Source organism: Hyperolius riggenbachi, chromosome 4 (genome assembly GCF_040937935.1).
Source record: "Hyperolius riggenbachi isolate aHypRig1 chromosome 4, aHypRig1.pri, whole genome shotgun sequence".
Lineage (NCBI taxonomy): Eukaryota > Metazoa > Chordata > Amphibia > Anura > Hyperoliidae > Hyperolius > Hyperolius riggenbachi.
The window spans coordinates 74,796,140-74,816,242 of NC_090649.1; the positions used below are offsets into that span (position 1 = coordinate 74,796,140).

Genomic DNA, 20,103 nt, shown 5'->3' on the forward strand with positions numbered 1-20,103 from the left:
ATGGTATTGGGAGGCTGCACATGGAATAGGGGAGGAGCTGCAGCTCTTGGAAGGGGAGCAGCAAGAAAGTCATCCTAACACTACTAAAAGTATAAATCAGGCCTTAGGTACACAAGCTAGATGGAACTCGTCCAAGGCGGCCATTCAGGGCTGTCTGAACTGAGAATACAGCACATATACATGACCTTGAAGCAACCACTATGACCTGGTGCACTGTACCCCTGCTTACTTCCTCCACCACAAACCGCTCCATCCTGTACCACACCATCACCCCTCCCGCTCAGCTATATTCCTGGGCAAGGACTCAGCTCAGTCATGGACTACTGTGTATATTTGGCCCTGGGCCTCCTTGATTGCACTCCCATACTGGGAGCATTCTGTACCTGCGCAGTTAGAAGTCTTAACCAACTGTGTAGGTGGAGAATGCAACAGGAGCGATGTCAAGGAGGCGTGCGGCCAGTGTCACACATGATCAGTAGTCCATGACGTGACAGAGGCGACTAGACAGACTCCAAGCGACCGGATAGTCTACAGGGGGCTGGAAGAAGCCCCAGCTAAGCATAAATCCTCTTATCTCCCGTCTCAGGTTAACCACTTCAGCCTATCTGGACGAGTATACTCATCCAGATAGGCACCGGTCAAGTCTCACTGGACACGTATACGCATCCAGTGTTTAAGTGGCATGTGTGCGCGACCACCGCTTGGATTCGGCAGTATTTCTGTGTTGGGCAGTTGGGGGAGGGGAAGCAAGGCTTCCCCGAACCAATCGCAGTGCCTTTAATGAATGGACATGACCCCGAGCAGGGGCCAGGTCCATTCATAATAATGAACATGAACGAAAATAAAAATAAATAAATAAATGAATAAATAAATAAAAATGAAACACTTCCTGGTAATTCAGGGAGTATTTATATCGCCGTCTAGAGGTTAAATTAAAGGTACCACATATTTTTAATTAAAAAAAATAATAATATAAGTAATCCCTTCCAAAGCCCCCACCCCAGTATACCAAGCAAACAGAAGTAAAAAAAAGAAAAAGTAAAAAAAATAAATTCATAAATCGTTGCCTTAGGGACTTAGCTTTTTTTTTAAATATGTATGTAATGAGGGTATATTGCTGTTATTTTAGTGCATAAGGGCTTACAATTGATGGGACACAAAGAAAACCCCTAAAACAGAAAAAATACACTTTATTTCCAACTAATATATTGCGCCATACATTGTACTAGGAACATAATTTAAATGTGATAGCCGGGACTAATGGGCAAATAAAATTGGTGGGTTTTATCTACAGTAGCATTGCTTATTTTAAAACTATAGGGGATGGAATTGGAGAAATAGTGTATTTTTTTTTTATTTGCCTATAAAATGCATAGAGTATAAACTAATTATTGAACACAAGTATCGCCCACGAAAATCTTATTTTGTGGCACAAAAAAAAAAAAAAAGATTTAGATCATTTAGGTGTGATGAGTAGTGAAAAAGTTATTGGTGAATGAATGGGAGGAGTGCTGACAGGGAAAATTGCTTCTGTCCTTGAGGTGAAAACACCTGTAAGCTGAACCGGTTAACTTTAAGGAAATGATCTCTTCAGTCTCCTGGATCCATCTCTGACAGCCCCCAGACTCCATGCACGGCGCAGTAGAAGCTTTTTGATCGGTCTCTGGTAGAAATAATAATACCTTAAAGGGACACTTAAGCCAGGAAAAAAAAATGAGTTTTACTCACCTGGGGCTTCTACCAGCCCCCTGCAGCAGTCCTGTGCCCTCGCAGCCACTCACTAATCCTCTGGTCCCCCGCTGCCAGCTAGTTTCGTTTTTGCCGACAGGCCCGTCAGGACTGGCCATGCGTAGCTTTTTCTGCATTCCCGACTGTAATTAGCGCTATTGCGGGCCGCAACACGTACAAAAATACGCGTTGCCGCATTACGCACGCATAGATATGCGACAACGCGTATTTTTATACGCGTTGCGGCCCGCAATAGCGCTAATTACAGTCGGGAATGCGGAAAAAGCTACGCATGGCCAGTCCTGACGGGCCTGTCGGCAAAAACGAAACTAGCTGGCGGCGGGGGACCAGAGGATTAGTGAGTGGCTGCAAGGGCACAGGACTGCTGCAGGGGGCTGGTAGAAGCCCCAGGTGAGTAAAACTCATTTTTTTTTCTGGTTTAAGGTTCACTTTAACCTCCTTGCCGGTTATCCCGAGCTCAGCTCGGGGTAACCTGCGCAGGAGGATTTCTCAGGCCCCGCTGGGCCGATTTGCATAATTTTTTTTTGTTACAAGCAGCTAGCACTTTGCTAGCTGCTTGTAACACCCGATCGCCACCGCTCGCCGCTGATCCGCCGCTATCCGCAACGTCGCGCCGCCCCCCCTCCAGACCCCTTGCGCAGCCTGGCCAATTAGGGCCAGGCAGCGCTGAGGGGTGGCCCAGGATTCCCTGTGACGTCCCGACGTCCATGACGTCGGTGACGTCATCCCGCAACGTCGCCATGGCGACCAGGGAAACCCTGCAGGAGATCCCATTTTCAACGGGATTTCCTGCATACTCTGATCGCCGAAGGCGATCGGAGTGGGTGGGGGGATACCGCCGCTCAGCGGCTATCATGTAGCGAGCCCTGGGCTCGCTACATGATTAAAAAAAAAAAAAAAGTTCCACGCTGCCTCCATGCCGGATTTTTTAGACCGGCAAGGGGGTTAATACCTTTTTTTTGTATAGCGCGTTTTTCCTGTCGGACTCAAAGCGCTTGCGAGGCACTCAGTAGGCAGTAGCAGTGTTAGGGAGTCTTGCCCAAAGAGCTCCTTACTGAATTACTGGCTTACTGAACAGGAAGAGCCAAGATTTGAACCCAGGTCTCCTGTGTCAGAGGCAGAGCCCTTAACCAGTACACCATCCAGCCATGGGGCTCAGAAATAGCTGAGCCCCATCGCGTCCGCTCTTTTGCGCAGACGCAGGCAACTCGCACCTGTGCAGTAGAGTAGACCCGATCGGGCTTGGCTGTTACCGCCGGAGGACGATCGAAAAGCTTCTACTGCGCCTGTGCTGGAGCCCTGAAGGTAAATATTGCTGCACGCTGCTCTGCCTGTGCGATGCTTGTCTGGGGAATTTTCGGTGGAGCCAACGCTGGATCCAGTAGGCAAAAGAGGATGGGGAAGCCTCACTGGGATCCTGAGCCTTCCCCCTCCTGAGGAAAGTACCCCATAAGGGCTGGATTTTTTTTTGTAACAGGTGTACTGTATGGATCGATTGGGCCCATCAGCATCTCTGTTTTCATACAATGCGATCTGAATAATCTCTTTGAGAATACGATAGTTCACTTAAAATAGCACCATTAATGGGAACCTTTAGAGAAATTTGAAGAAAGGTTTATCAAAACAAGATTTAAAATGTTTCACAACCCCTTTTTGTATTGTAATACGACCCAGGTCAGGACTGAGAACATTTGCCACCTAATAGCTGATAAGAAAAAATATCCAGTCCAGATTTATGAATCATGTAGTTCTTCAACCTTATTGTCTAAAGCCCTTTGTAGCTGGGGCACGTCTCATGTCTAGAAACATGTCTCGGGGACATTTCACAGCTGCGAAGTCTCTCGAGTGCCGCTGCCCTTTCAAAACAACAGAGCAGAAGGCTGGAATCCCCCCCCCCCCTGCACTATAGGCCAAGAAACCCCACAGTTCTTCACAACCAAACATGCTGCCCCTGTGAGGAGAACAGGCAGAGGTCTCGGCCCAGGCTGGTGACAGATGCAGAGTAATATATAGCAGGGACGCCGGGGACTGAAAGCCCCTATTAGCACTTACTTTTAGGTCATTCTTTTCTGTCTTGTACGCTTTCCCCTCTATTCTATGGACATTTTTATAACGCGATCTGACAGGCGAGTTGTGTTAACCTTTTTCCACCTGCACTGAGAGCTGCAGTCATTTTTTCCATTTCTCATTAAAAGCTGGGTCCCGTGCCAAGACGTCCAGAACTCGCGGCAGATCGCCGCGGCCGCTGTTCTCATGGTCTGAGATTGGGGAATAGTTGTTATGTTTATGAGAATCGAGCAGTCATCACATTTTCAGGCATTACGTAACAAACAACACCGAAAACCTCATTAGAAAAAAAAAAAAAACATAAAAAACAAACGTGCAACAGTCAGTGCGTCGAAGGAAAACTTTGCACCATGGCAAAATCATCATGGGTGTGCAGTCACGGGAAAGCCCCCCATTCATCATTCTAAACTGCCTGTCCGCATGATCCATACACGTCAAACTCTGGCCCTCGGGCCAAATCTGGCCTAAAGCGCCACATCAGATTTGACCATGAAGTGGTTTTCCCTTTTTGCATTATGTTTGGCCCATTCTAGAACCCCAGAGAGGCTATATTGGAGGAGGTGAAGCCCTAGATCACCAGAGAAGCCATATGGGGGATGATGGGGAAAGCACTAGACACCAGGGACCTGTATAGGGGAGGAAGGAAGTCACAAGACATCAGGGCATTGTAAGGGGGGGGGGGGGGGTACTAGATACAAGGGAACTGTATAGGGTAGGAAGGAGGTCACTAGACACAAGGGAACTGTATAGGTGAGGGGACACTGGACACCAGGGAACTGTATAGGGAAGGAAGGAGGTCACTAGACATCAGGGCACTGTATGGGGGGGGGGGGCACTAGACACAAGGGAACTAAATAGGGGAGGGAGGACCACTAAACACCAGGGAACTGTATAGGGGAGAGAGGGGCCACTAAACACCAGGGAACTGTATAGGGGAGAGAGGGGCCACTAAACACCGGGGAACTGTATAGGGGAAGGGGCCACTAAACACCAGGGAACTGTATAGGGGAGGAAGGAGGTCACTAGACATCAGGGCACTGTATGGGGGGGGGGGCACTAAACACCAGGGAACTGTATAGGGGAAGGGGCCACTAAACATCAGGGAACTGTATAGGGGAGGAAGGAGGTCACTAGACATCAGGGCACTGTATGGGGGGAGGGGGCACTAAACACCAGGGAACTGTATAGGGGAAGGGGCCACTAGACACCAGGGAACTGTATAGGGAGGGAGAGGTGTCACTTGACACCAGGGAACTGTATAGGGAGGAAGAGGTGTCACTTGACACCAGGGAACTGTATTGGGAAGAAAGGGATGGCATTCGACAACTAGGAGCTTTATGAGGAAGGGGCGGGCCCTTTGACACTGAGGTTGGCCCACGACTTAGCCCTAATGTTCAGTTTTGGCCCTCATTTTATTTGAGTTTGACACCCCTGGTATAATCAGACTGCTGAAGTGAAAGTCCAGCTTTGCAGCCCACTTTACAACCGTTCCTATATTTAAGACGTATAAAAAAATAAAATAAATGATGAGCACATAAGTTCACTCGAGCCAGAGATTTGCATTGGATTGTGTGGATCGCAGTGTGCAGATATTTTCCTGCAGGCAGCGACGCTCAATTTCTCTAATATAATTTTTTTCTGCAGGAGAAATCACGGAAAAGCATAATTTCTCCTGCAGGAGAAATCAAGAAAAAGCATGTCACCAGTCTGCAAGTTTCTGGTCATGAATTTGAACTTCCTGTTCCACGATGATAAGATCTCTCATTGCAGGCAGTGCCCCGTTTCTCCTACATAATTTCTCCTCTAGTAGAAATCATGAAGAAGCATGTGATCAGTCTGTAAGTTTCTGATTGGGTGGTCCTGAATGTGTGTCATTTTTGATTCTTATATTACAGAGGGAAGATATGTCCTTGCAGGCAAGGAGAAGCAGTTTTTCCAACATAATTTCTCCTGTAGGAGAAATCATAGAGAAATATAATTAATCTGTAAGATTCGGAATTGTTGGTTGTGACTGTGCGCTACTTCTGTTTCCTATTTTAGCCAATACAGGAAGCTAGGAAATCAATCACATTCTCCCCGAGGATTTCTCCTAGAGGAGCAGTTAGGTAGGAGAAACAGATCATCTCTACTGACGGGAACTGATCCAGTGGTCCTTCGAAACAGATCAAAATGCAGCAAATGAGGTTTATGTCAAACAATGAGCGCTCTTGTAAATAAACTAAGTCAACCTCAAATTGACTCCTGATCAACAATGTAGATAATGAGAATACTAAGAATAATTATTAGCACAGTCTTCTGTGGTGCTGTCAAATACAGTACTACTGTATAAAGTACAAACATCAACAGTTTATATAAAACTACGCACAGGCAGAGTGTGGATTCTAAACAGCAAATGTGACATCCTGATGCAATCTTAAAAATTAAGCCATTCAATTAAAATAAAAATATGAGACTTTGTTTCATGTTACCAATGTTCTATTTATCATCCACACTACACATAGAAGAGAAAATCTCAAAAGTTTATTTTCACTTTAAACAATTGGTGCACATACAACACAAAATTCAACTTATATCAACATTTAAAGTTTTGTATTACTATACTGTTGCTGATTCTTTGGCTAGGAAAGCCAAAGCTCTGCCACAGCCATCAGTCTTCTCTGGATCAGTCTACCTGAGGGGACAGATTCCAGGAGCAGAGCAGGGAAGCCCATCAGCAATTCTACATCACACTCAGAGCTGCATGGCTGGAAAGCGATGCATAGCAGTTGGGCAGCACTGTGACGTAGTGATAAGCTCTCGCAGTTCGCATCCCAGCCAGGGCACTATATGCATGGAGTTTGTATGTTCTTCCTGTGTGTCCAGGTTTCCGCTCACATTTCAAAAACATGCAGACAAGTTAATGGTAGGGATGTTAAATGAGATGCAAATATTTATGAGTTCACCAACTACAAGCCCCTCTCTCTACGTGCTTCACACAACATGGAACTAGCTAAGGAACTCAGTAAATTCTACTGTAGGTTTCAGAGCCAGGCTCCACCTGTGAAGCAACTGTTGCCGTTCTCCACAACACTGGTCCCTGAGGAAGATGCCTACAGTCTAAAGCCCCATCTACACGATACGATTCTTTGTACGATTCAATTACGATTCTATTTACGATCCGATTAAATCCGACATGTCCGATCATGATTCGATTCAATTCGATTTGCCTTTGCAAAACAATGGCAAATCAAATTGAATCGAATCGAATCATGATCGGACATGTCGGATTTAAATCGGATCGTAAATAGAATCGTACAAAGAATCGTATCGTGTAGATGGGGCTTTAGCTCGCCTCCTCCAGCTGTGTGCGAGACCAATCTTGTGCGCCACTTGTCAACTCTGAACGCGAGGAAAGCCTCCGGTCCTGACGGTGTGTCTCCAGCCTGCCTGAAGGTCTGTTCAAGGTAACTTGCTCCCATCCTCACAGCCATCTACCACAAGTCACTTCAGGTGGGCAGACTGCCTGCATGCTTCAAGATGTCCACCATCATCCCTGTCCCCAAAAAGCAAGGAGTCTCCAACCTCAATAATTTCAGGCCTATGGTCCTAACATCCATTATGATGAAGACCTTTGAAAGAGTCCTGCCACTCCTGAAGCTCTCCACCCTGTCCCTCCTGGACCCCTTCCAGTTTGCATACTGAGCAAATGGGTCCACACATGATGCCATAAATATCTGCCTGGAGCTCATCAGAGAACACCTGGACAGAATCCTCCTCCTGGACTACAGTTCAGCGTTTACCACCATCTGCCCACACATACTTCAGGAGAATCTGGCAGCACTGGGAGTCCACCTGACTCTACGCCAAACAGGTCCCAAACCGTCAAGCTGGAATACGTAGGCCCGAAACCAAGGACTACCAACAAGGGCGCACCACAAGGCTGTGTCCTGTCTCCATTGCTGTTCTCCCTTTACACAAACAACTGCAGATCCATGCCGGACTCTGTTAAAGTCATTAAATTTGTTGATGGCACTACCATCGTTGGCCTTGCCACAAACAACGATGAGCTGGCCTACTGCCAGGTTGATAGGATATGTCACTGGTGCAGGGAGAACGGATTGGTCCTCAATACAGCCAAAACTGTTGAGATGATCATAGACTACAGGAAGAATGCCCCCACACCACCTCCAATCCACATTGACGGTACTGAGATGGCAAGAGTACCAAGTGTCCACCTCTTGGGAACTACCATCTCCAATGACCTGAGATGGAAGACCAACACTTGTCCCACCCTGTTGAAAGTCCAGAAAAGGGTCTTCTTCCGCCGCCAGCTTAAGAAGTTCAGCATGGCCCAAGAGGTTCAGACAAGATTCTATTCTGCCACCACTGAATCTGTCCTCTGCTTGTCCAACATGGTTTGGTACGCTGGCTCCCCTGACAGCGATAGACATAAACTTCCAAGGGTTATCAAGTCAGCCGAGAGAATCATCGGTAAACCCCTCCCCCCACTTGACCTCCTCCACAACACTAGACTGGGCTCTAGAGCACTAAAGAATGTTAATGATCCCACTCACCCAGGCCACCGCTACTTTAGTCGGTTCCCATCAGGCTGGAGGTTTCGGGCTATTTCCACCAGGACTGCTAAGCACAGGAACTTTTTTTTTCCCTCTGCTGTCCACCTCTTAAGCTCAACACTGTAACTGCGCTGCTCCTTACTGAGTCACCTCTTTAGTGTGCTAGTCTCCACGGTCGGTCATTGTTACTGTATTGTCTTATCTTTTATTGCATATGGCAAATATGATGTGCTGAGCTATGTATGTGCCAACTCAATTCCGGGCATGACCCAGTCATGCTTGGCGAAACAAATGATTCTGACTCTATCTGAATATAGTTCTGCGATGAACACATGACTATGGTAGGGATTAGACTGTAAGCCCCTCTGAGGGACAGTTAATATATATATATATATATATATATATATATATATATATATATATATATATATATATATATATATATATATACATATACATATATACACATATATATATATATATATATACACATATATATATATATATACACATACATACATACATACATACATACATGCACAGTGGGATGCGAAAGTTTGAGCAACCTTGTTAATCGTCATGATTTTCCTGTATAAATCGTTGGTTGTTACTATAATAAAATGTCAGTTAAATATATAATATAGGAGACACACACAGTGATATTTGAGAAGTGAAATTAAGTTTGTTGGATTTACAGAATGTGTGCAATAATTGTTTAAATAAAATTAGACAGGTCCATTCCTCTTTACAAAACAGCTCTAGTTCATTCAGGTTTGATGGCTTCCGAGCATGGACAGCTCTCTTTAACTCACACCACAGATTTTCGATCATATTCTGGTCTGGGGACTGAGATGGCCATTCCAGAACGTTGTTCCTCTGCATGAATGCCTTAGTGGATTTTGAGCAGTGTTTAGGGTCGTTGTCTTGTTGAAAGATCCAGCCCTGGCGCAGCTTCAGCTTTGTCACTGACATTCCTGGACATTGGTCTCCAGAATCTGCTGATACTGAGTGGAATCCACGCGTCCCTCAACTTTGACAAGATTCCCAGCCACTGCACTGGCCACACAGCCCCACAGCATGATGGAACTACCACAATTTACTGTAGGTAGCAGGTGTTTTTCTTGGAAAGCTGTGTTCTTTTTCCTCCAGGCATAACGCCCCTTGTTATGTCCAAATAACTAAATTTTAGTTTCATCAGTCCACAGTCCACAGCCCCTTATTCCAAAATGAAGCTGGCTTGCCCAAATGTGCTTTAGAATACCTCAAGCGGCTCTGATTGTGCTGTGGGCGGAAAAAAGGCTTCCTGTGCATTACTCTCGCATACAGCATCTCCTTGTGTAAAGTGTGCCGAATGGTTGAACGATGCAGTGACTCCATCTGCAGCAAGATGATGTTGCAGGTCTTTGGTGCTAGTCTGTGGGTTCACTCTTGACTGTTCTCACCATTCGTCGCTTCTCTCTATCCGAGCTTTTTCTTGGTCTACCACTTCAAGCCTTAACGTGAACTGAGGCTGTGGTCTTCCATTTCCTCAATATGTTCCTAACTGTGGAAACAGACAGCTGAAATCTCTGAGACAGCTTTCTGTATCCTTCCCCTAAACCATAATGGTGAACAATCTTTGTCTTCAGGTCATTTGTGAGTTGTTTTGAGACCCACATGTTGCTACTCTTCAGAGAAAATTAAAAGAAGAGGGCAACTTACATTTGACCCCCTTAAACACTCTTTCTCATAATTGGATTCACCTGTGTATGCAGGTCAGGGGTCACTGAGCTTACCAAGCCAATTTGAGCTCCAATAATTAGTTCTAAAGGTTTTGGAATCAATAAAATGACAACAGTGCCCAAATGTATGCACCTGTCTAATTTTATTGAAACAATTATTGCACACTTTCTGTAAATCCAATAAACTTAATTTCACTTCTCAAATATCACTGTGTATGTCTCCTATAAGATATATTCAACTGACATGTTTTATCGTAAAAACCAACGATTTTTACATGAAAATCATGACGATTAACAAGGTTGCCCAAACTTTCGCATAGGTGTGTGTGTGTGTGTGTGTGTGTGTGTGTGTGTGTGTGTGTGTGTGTGTATTACACTGTCAAGCACTGTGGAAGATGTCAGCATGATGTAAATAATAATAATCTAATTGGCCAGTGAAAATGACAAACAAAAAGTGATTCACTGCACTTTTAACTGGGACAGCTACAACGAAGTTGTGCTGATCAGTGACAGGTGGGAGGAGCCAAGGAGAAAAGAAGACATATTTAACGGAACCTGAAGCAAGAGGGATATGGAGGCTGCCATATTTATTTCCATTTAAACAATACCAGTTGCCTGGCTATCCTGCTGATCTTTCATGCAATCAGCAGTGTCTGATTCACAAGCCTGAAACAAGCATGCAGCAAATGCAGTCAAACTCTATTCAAACATCTGATCTGCATGCTTGTTTAGGGTTACATAGTTACATAGTTATTTTGGTTGAAAAAAGACATACGTCCATCGAGTTCAACCAGTATAAAGTACAACACCAGCCTGCTCCCTCACATATCCCTGTTGATCCAGAGGAAGGCGAAAAAACCCTTACAAGGCATGGTCCAATTAGCCCCTAAAGGGAAAAATTCCTTTCCGACTCCAGATGGCAATCAGATAAAATCCCTGGATCAACATCATTAGGCATTACCTAGTAATTGTAGCCATGGATGTCTTTCAACGCAAGGAAAGCATCTAAGCCCCCTTTAAATGAAGGTATAGAGTTTGCCATAACGACTTCTTGTGGCAATGCATTCCACATCCTAATCACTCTTACTGTAAAGAACCCTTTCCTAAATAAATGGCTAAAACGTTTTTCCTCCATGCGCAGATCATGTCCTCTAGTCCTTTGAGAAGGCCTAGGGACAAAAAGCTTATCTGCCAAGCTATTATATTGCCCTCTGATGTATTTATACATGTTATCGTAAGAGAACAGAGGCGCCAGCAGGATAAAAGGTAATAAAAAATTTTAAATTTGCTGGGAGGCAGTGGTGGACTTACCTCCGGAAAGCAGACTCAAAATACTGTCTGAATTAAACAAATACATTTATTATTGGTACCCCAAAAGATGCAACTCGTTTCGCAGGCACAGCCCGCTTCATCAGGCAATAAGATAGGGGACAAACTGTGGACAAAGACAAAAGACGTTGCTGTAGCGAGCCACATAAAATTAACTAAGTATGTGGTATCATGCAAATTGTATGCAACATTTTCACAATATAAACACTGGATATAAGGTTGCACAATTAAAACAAGGTTGACAGACCCTAGCGTCATAAAATCCACAAAAAAGTCAGTGCATTTTGTAGCCTAAGGAATAATTCAATTTAGTGTAGGAGGCAAGAAAGTGCAGAGTGCTAATTATGTAGTGCAAAATATTGCTAACAAGGTGCCATAGTGTAGCAGCACAAAATGTGTGACCGCAGACACAATTAATTGTAAAGTGCAGCAGTATAGGGCAAGTATAAGTAAAAATGCATTGCATAAAAGTATGTAGTATCATGCAAATTGTATGCAACATTTTCACAATATAAACACTGGATACAAGGTTGCACAATTAGAACAAGGACTACAGACCCTAGCATCATAAAATCCACAAAAAAGTCATTGCATCTTGTTGCCTAAGGACAAATTCAATTTTGTATAGGAGGCAAAAAAGTGCAGAGTGCTAACTATGTAGTGCAAAATATTGCTAATAATAAGGTGCAGTAGTGCAGCAGCACAAAATGAGTGACCACAGAAAAATAATCATAAAGTGCAGCAGTATAGGGCAGATATAAGTAAAAAAGCATTGCATAAAAGTATGTAGTATCATGCAAATTGTATGCAACATTTTCACAAAATAAACACTGGATATGAGGTTGCACAATTGAGACAAGGTTGGCAGACCCTAGCGGTATAAAATCCACAAAAAAGTCAGTGAATCCTGTAGAAAAATTCAAAAATTCAATTTTATGCAGGAGGCACTCAGACAACCATCGGCCAAATTGGGTCCTAGGTTCATAGGGCCTTACTCAGTAGCCAAAAAGATGTGCAGATGACTGCTTGATCTGCAGATGAATGTCAGTTAAATCATGTGTGTATGATGATCTGCAGATCTCATAGACTATCATTGCAATTTGCAGGAATGGATTTTTGGCAGGAACAGATCTTTTGCAGATACTGATCTTTTGTGTCTGTACAGCATCTGTGTGTGCAGCATCTTGCAAAGATTTTTTTCTGATGTGGAGTTCAGCTCCATAGAAAAGACTGTGTAGAGTATGGCTCTCATACTACATGAAGGGTGGTAAGATTGGTCTGTGATCTTTCATTTTCCAAAGACTATAGTCTGATGTGTGTATGTGGCCTTACTCTTTAAAAGATACTTGTATTCAACCAGCAAGTAATTTTTTGACGAGAAATGACATAGGTGTCTCCCAAAAGATAATAAGCCGATGTACAAGAGGCATTATTGTAGAAAAAAAACAGTTCTCAGCTTTTATTTACATTTGAGAAAAAAGTGCCCAGTCCAAAGTTATTCATACCCTTCACAAACTGTCACAGTCTGTGTGGAAAATCCAAAATTCTATCCCATTCCAAATAGTCCAAGCTGTTCTAAAGCATCCTAATTACCCTGGTTAATTGGGAACAGCTGTTTTAATCAACTCAGCAGGTGAAAAACAGCAGCTCTCTGCAGTTGGTTTGTGGACAGTCAGGGCGAAGACAAAGGAGCTCAGTGAGGACCTGCAGCTGCACATTGTAACTGCTCACAAGTCAGGAAAGGGCTACAAGGCCATTTCTAAATGTTTTCAAGTTTCAGTGGCTACAGTGCAAAGTATTATTTAAAAATAAAAGATGTTCCGCACTGTGAAAAATCTCAGAGGACGTGGTCGGAAGACAAAAGTGACACCTGTGCTGGCCAGGAGGATAGTGAGAGAGGTGAAAAAAGAATCCAAGGATCACCACCAAGGCCATCCTGGTGAATCTGGGCTCTGCTGGTGGCAGTGTCTCAAGGCAGACAATCCAACATACACTGCACACTTCTGGGTTCCATGGATGCAGACCAAGGAAGACGCCACTTCTCCAGATAAGGCATACAAAAACTTGCTTGGCCTTTGCAAATGGACAAAGAAGACTATTGGTCTTCTGTGTTATGGTCAGATGAAACAAAAATTTAATTGTTTGGTCACAATGATGTTTCCTTCATTTGGCGTAAAAAAGAAGCCTTCAACCCAAAGAACACCATCCCCACTGTCAAACATGGTGGTGGGAACCTATTAATGCTTTGGGAGTGTTTTTCAGCCAATGGACCAGGGAACCTAATCACAGTAAATGGCACCATGAGCAACACATGAGGATTCTCAACAACAACATCAGGCAGTCTGCAGAGAAACTTGGCCTTGGGCACCAGTGGACATTTCAGCATGACAATTACCCAAAATACACAGCAAAAGTGGTGAAGAAATTCTTAGCAGACAGCAACATTAATGTTTTGGAGTGGCCCAGCCAGAGCCCTGACTTGAATCCAATTGAGAATCTGTGGAGGGAGCTAAAAGATCAGGGTGATGGCAAGAAGACCCGCCAACCAGAAACATTTGGAGCTCATTGCTAAAGATAAATGGGCAAAAATACCTGTGGAAACATGCATGATCTGCAATTATAGGAAGTGTTTGATTGATGTAATAGCCAATAAAGGCTTTTCTATTGATTATTGAAAAGGGTATGAATACTTTTGAACTGGATACTATTTGCTCAAATGTAATTCAAAGCTGAGAAATGTTTTTTTTCCCCACAATAATGTCTCTTTTACATCATAGTATCTTTTGGGGGACACCTATTTCATTTCCCATCAAAAAAATCACTTGCTGGTTGAATAAAAGTAAATGTAAGTCAAAATTTGCCAGGGGTATGAATAATTATGGGCAGCACTGTATGTTAGCATGATCTCTTTTCCCACCCACTATCACTGCCTAGTACCCCGTATTTGAAAGTGCATTGCAAACTTTACACATTGCAGTTCCACTTTAATTTCAATCGATCTCATTAAGAACAAAAAAGTTACTGTATGGTAAATCGATGGAGAGTGAACCTTACTCCTGGTCCAGCATTGCTTTGAAAGTGCAAAAAAAGAAAAAAGATAAGCTGTATCTAAAACAAAATCTCAAAGTCCATTTCAGCTACAGTGATCCATACTGGCACAGACCGGTTCAATGTCATAATGACACTTACTGTATGTCACAACACAGGAGAACTTGCTCCGCAGTGGTAGACAACCTGACGACCTCTGGAGGCCACACAAGCAGAATTCTGAGCATACTTTACAAAGGGACACACTACAAATAATAATTCTCAGGATAAAAAGCCCAGCATAATGAAATAAATCATATTTATAATAATTTAGTATTTATATAGCGCCGACATCTTCTGCCGCGCTGTACAGACTATACATAGTCTTGTCACTAACTGTCCCTCAGAGGGGCTCACAATGTAGTCCCTACCATAGCCATCTGTCTATGTATGTGTAGTGTAGTGTATGTATTGCAGTCTAGGGCCAATGTAGGGGGAAGCCAATTAACTTATCTGTATGTTTTTGGGATGTAGGAAGAAACTGGAGTGCCTGGATGAAACTCACTCAGACACGGGAAGAATATACAAACTCCGTGCAGATAGTGTCCTGGCTGGGATTCGAACCATGAAAAAAAGATGCAAGTTTGGAGATTGCCTCCCACTAAGTTTAACGGATCCCACAGATCCACTGGAAAATGAAATATGTGAGTGGATCCCATCAGTAACATAAGATCCGTTAACGTGTCAATCTGTAAAATGAACACAAATTGCCAGTTTTTCGACTCAAGTGTGAACCGAGCCTAAAGCCTCACACAAACGTACAAGGCATGTCGCCTTCCAAACCCGCAAGTGGGTTTCAGCTGGTGCATGCGCAATCTGGTCGCGCTCCTGTTGCCTGAAGCATTCTGCACCTGCGCAGTGGTAGCATCTTTTCCCTTTAACCTCCCTGGCGGTAAGCCCGAACTGAGTTCGGGCTATGCCGCCGGGAGGCACCGCTCAGGCCCCGCTGGGCCGATTTGCATAATTTTTTTTTTGTTACACGCAGCTAGCACTTTGCTAGCTGCGTGTAACCTCCGATCGCCGCCGCTACCCGCCGATATACGCGTCGCCGCAGCCGCCCCCCCCCCCCCCAGACCCCGTGCGCTGCCTGGCCAATCAGTGCCAGGCAGCGCCGTGGGGTGGATCGGATTCCCCCGCCCCGTCGCCATGGCGACGGGGGAAGCCCTCCAAGAGATCCCGTTCTTTGAACGGGATCTCTTGATCTCCGATCGCCGAAGGCGATCGCAGGGGCTGGGGGGATGCCGCTCAGCAGCGGCTATCATGTAGCGAGAAATTGTCTCGCTACATGAAAAAGAAAAAAAAAAGAAAAAAAAAACGTATTTGCTGCCCCCTGGCGGATTTTAATAAACCGCCAGGGAGGTTAAAGGACACCCGAGGCGAAAATAAACTAATGAAATAAACAATTGTATCTATCTTCCTTCTCCTAAATATGACTTTTTAAGATATTCCACAGTTTTATTTTATGTTTAAATCTACTTTTTAAGTGTTAACGGTTTTATTTGTTTTTGCTCAATGACACATTCATTGAAGTATGCCAGAGCTAAAATCTATGAACTATTGACCATTTTTATCTCTTTCCTGCTCTCAGAAGCCATTTTCTGCTAGGAAAGTGTTTTATAGTTGGAATTTCTTATCAGTGAGGGTCACACTGTAGTCACTTCCTGTCTAAGTCAGGACTAAATCAGCCACTTACATACTTGATATTTAACTCTTTCAGGAAGAGAAAGAAAAAAAGGAACACAGCCTAGTTATTTGTGTGCTAGGCACTGTACATACACATGTCTCTCTCATCATGTCACATGACACCTCGGGTATCCTTTAAATTCACTTCAGGATTGCTTTAACCCCCTTGGCGTTATGATTCTTTACGGATTTTAGGGTCTAGAAGCGGTACAATTTTTTTGCACCCTTTCAGACCCTAAAACCTGGAAACAATCATGCTGCCAGGGAGATCTGCACAGCCCCAGTAATCACTCACCTCCCTGGCTCCCGCACTGCAGTTATGCCTCCATCCTCCGGGTGGTGCTGCAACTCTAAAGTGAGATTGCCGGCTGTCGTCATGACAACAGCTAGTGATCTCACCAGGAGGAAGCAGAGCCCCGGAGGAGAGGAAGAAGAATGGCGTCCGACTTCGGGATCCCTGGGAGGTATGCAGAAGCGCTCCCGCTGCGTGCATTGCTCTGCACACAGCCTCCGGCAGCTACCCCGAGCAGAGGTCAGGATTACCGCTCTGAGCTGCGGTTTTCCGCCCCGACCCTAGCTCGGAGTTACCGCCTAGGAGGTTAAAGAGAACCCGATATGGGATACTGGTGCCTTTCTTATACTTACCTGGGGCATCCTCCAGCCCCATGACAATCATGGGCTCCCTCGTCGCCATCCTCCCCGGCCCCTTCGTTGTCCCAGAATCGCCTCCGATATCTCCTTCAGTCAGGGAATTTTACCTACGCGAGGCTCAAAACACAAATTGCCCCGACTGAAGAAGATACCGGAGACAATGCTGGGACAACAAAGCCGCCGGGGAGGACAGGAAGAAGCCCACGATCGTTATGGGGATGGAGGAAGCCCCAGGTAAGTATAAATAAGGCACAGTGCACCATCTCAGGTACACCTTACAGCAAACCTGAGGCGGCACATTAAAAGAGTTTGATACTATCCTTCAGAGGTTTCCCATGTCCTCCTTGAGACCACCACTACTGCCTGGGACCCTCTGAAAGTTTGCAGCCGCACTTCTCTTCGTGCATGAGCATGGCCTTGAGTGCAGCTGTGCAAGTACGGCCTTGGCTGCGCAGTAGCACAGAGCTGCTCATAGATGAGCGGATTTGGCTTATTGCGCAGCCATACTTGCACAGGTACGGCAAGACTGCGCTCGTTCACAGCAGGGATTGCGGTCACGAGAACATATCTATCAAGCCCTAGTCAGATATGTTCAGTTTGTGTGTGGAAATGGTGGTGGGGTAAGGAAGACACAGGAAGTTTCTGGGCCATCCAGACGCTTCCCTCTACCTATGTAAGTATCTTTCTTTATTATGGGGCAATTCAGGTACACCTTAAATTGCATGCAGCCATAAATTAGACCAAATATGGGCCAATTTTATCCAATCCAAACTGTACACAAATTGCATGCAAGCCAGAATGAGTAGTGCCTCCCTGGCAATCAATAGGAGAGTCCTGTATGGAGTCCATGCTGCAGAGATGATGGTTGGCCAGTACCACGCATGACATCACACAGGACTGCAGACTGATTTGACAGGTGCCAATCACTGTGGAATGCTCATAGACAACAGAGAGGCGATGGTTGGCCAGTACCACATATGACATCACAGTGTTCTCCCCACACGTTTTCCAGCCGGGTGGCATGAAAAAGTAGCCGGATGCAGCAAGATGAGAGAAGCTTCTCTGCTCAACTCTGCTTACAGCAGAGGAGGTGAGCCGATGACAGCCTGCTCACCAAAGCTAGCCGGGTGTAGCACTCAGCTAAAAGAGCCTGGGGAGAACACTGCATCACACAGGACTGCAGACTGATCTGACAGCTGCCAATCACTGGGGGATGCAGAGAGGCGATGGCCAGTACCACATATAACATCACACAGGACTGCAGACTGATCTGGGGATCCTGATAAAGATTATGGTGGCCATACATGGTACCATTTTTTCATGCAATCTTACCATTTCTATGTAATATAAGGGAACTGCCTAAATTATCCTTTCAGTATATTCACTTAATTTACCCTTATACTACATAGAAATGGTAAGATTGTATGAAAAATTGTACGATGTATGGCCACCATTAGAGAGGTGATGGTTGGCTAGTACCATATGACATCACACAGGACTGCAGATTGATCTGGGGGGTGCCGATAAAGAATAGAGAGGTGATGGTTGGCCAGTACCATGCATGACATCACACAGGACTGCAGACTGATGGGGGATGCTGATGGAGAATATAGAGGTGATGGTTGGCCAGTACCATATGACATCACACAGGACAGCAGACTGATCTGGGCAATGCTGATACAGAATAGACAGGTGATGGTTGGCCAGTACCATATATAACATCACACAGGACTGCAGACCGATCTGGGGAATGCTGATAAGAGAATAGAGAGGTGATGGCTAGCCAGTACCATGCATGACATCACACAGGACAGCAAACTGATCAGGGGGACGCTAATAGAGAGGTGATGGTTGGCCAGTACCATGCATGACATCACACAGGACTGCAGACTGATCTGGGCAATGCTGATACAGAATAGACAGGTGATGGTTGGCCAGTACCATATATAACATCACACAGGACTGCAGACCGATCTGGGGAATGCTGATAAGAGAATAGAGAGGTGATGGCTAGCCAGTACCATGCATGACATCACACAGGACAGCAAACTGATCAGGAGGACGCTAATAGAGAGGTGATGGTTGGCCAGTACCATGCATGACATCACACAGGACTGCAGAATGATCTGGACAATGCTGATAAGAGAATAGAGAGGGGTTGTTTGGCCAGTACAATGCATGAGCCATGACATCACACAGGACAGCAGACTGATCTGGGGAATGCTGATAGAGAGTAGAGAGGTGATGGTTGGCCAGTACCATGCATGACATCACACAGGACTGCTGACCGATCTGGGGAATTCTGATAGAGAGTAGGCAGGTGATGGTTGGCCAGTACCAAGCATGAGCCATGACATCACACAGGACAGCAGACTGATCTGGGGAATGCTGATAGAGTAGAGAGGTGATGGTTGGCCAGTACCATGCATGACATCACACAGGACAGCAGACTGATCAGGGGGATGCAGTTAAAGAATAGTGAGGTGATGGTTGGCCAGTACCATGTATGACATCACACAGGACAGCGGAGGTCACAGCAGTGACGAGCATAAGCTGTAGTCTATGCTGGAGGAGGGCGGATGTACCTGACACACTGCGGCCTCAGCTCCAGAGCTCCCCTCGTTATCATCAATGGAACGCTTCCTCAGCCGGTCTCTTCTTAGCCACGCCCAGGGAACTTAGAACTCTGCGTCATGACGTCACAACGAAACCGAAAGTGAAAGAGGAGGGAGCAGCGCAGAGTGTGGGTCTCACGTGTGCTCGCCGTGCCTGGCGGGAGCGGGCTGCCAGACTGTGTCTGCGTTAGGCAGGCAGCGATTAAACATGGTTTAGGGCAGGAGGGAGTTATGTGATGTTGTGCCGGAGTGGTGTAGCAGCAATGCGCGTCGGGAGCGGTGCTGTAGGGGGCGCTGAGGGAATGGATGCCCTGGTCCAAGGTGTTTGCTGGAGGAGGAGGGAGAGACTCCCATCCTCCCGCCACCACTTCTGTGTCATCCTGTTACACGCGTGGCGGGAGATACAGCTGAGCTCCGGGCTCCAGCAGATGGTAGAGCTCCAGGTCCCCTCTGTCTCCTCTGCAATGCTTCCTGAGTCAGGGTGAGCGGCACTGCAGAGGAGACGGCGTGAAACTAGAGGGGAGTATAGTAGTCGCTCCCCCCTCATCTGCAACACTTATTTTCTACTGCTATTAGCACAGCCTCCCACCCCACCAGCCAGATGTTCTGCCCACCACCAGCCAGTTGTTCTGCACACCTTCCCCACCA

The 20,103-nt window shown here is 45.5% G+C and overlaps 1 protein-coding gene across 4 annotated transcripts in view; it reads right to left on the reverse strand.

Annotated features, from left to right (window-relative positions):
- The window catches only part of LDAH (lipid droplet associated hydrolase), a 332,993-nt gene extending 313,488 nt beyond the window's left edge, over positions 1-19,505 (reverse strand). For 3 of the 4 annotated variants that reach the window (XR_011031325.1, XM_068280211.1, XM_068280216.1), the window contains exon 1: positions 19,426-19,505. Coding sequence is in view for 2 of the 4 variants with exons in the window: in XM_068280211.1 (XP_068136312.1) it covers positions 19,426-19,469 (44 nt within the window). In the remaining 2 variants the exon portion in view is untranslated. The remainder of the gene's footprint in view (positions 1-19,425) is intronic. The other variant, XM_068280213.1, reaches the window with a different exon arrangement.
- Between the last annotated feature and the right edge of the window lie 598 nt (positions 19,506-20,103).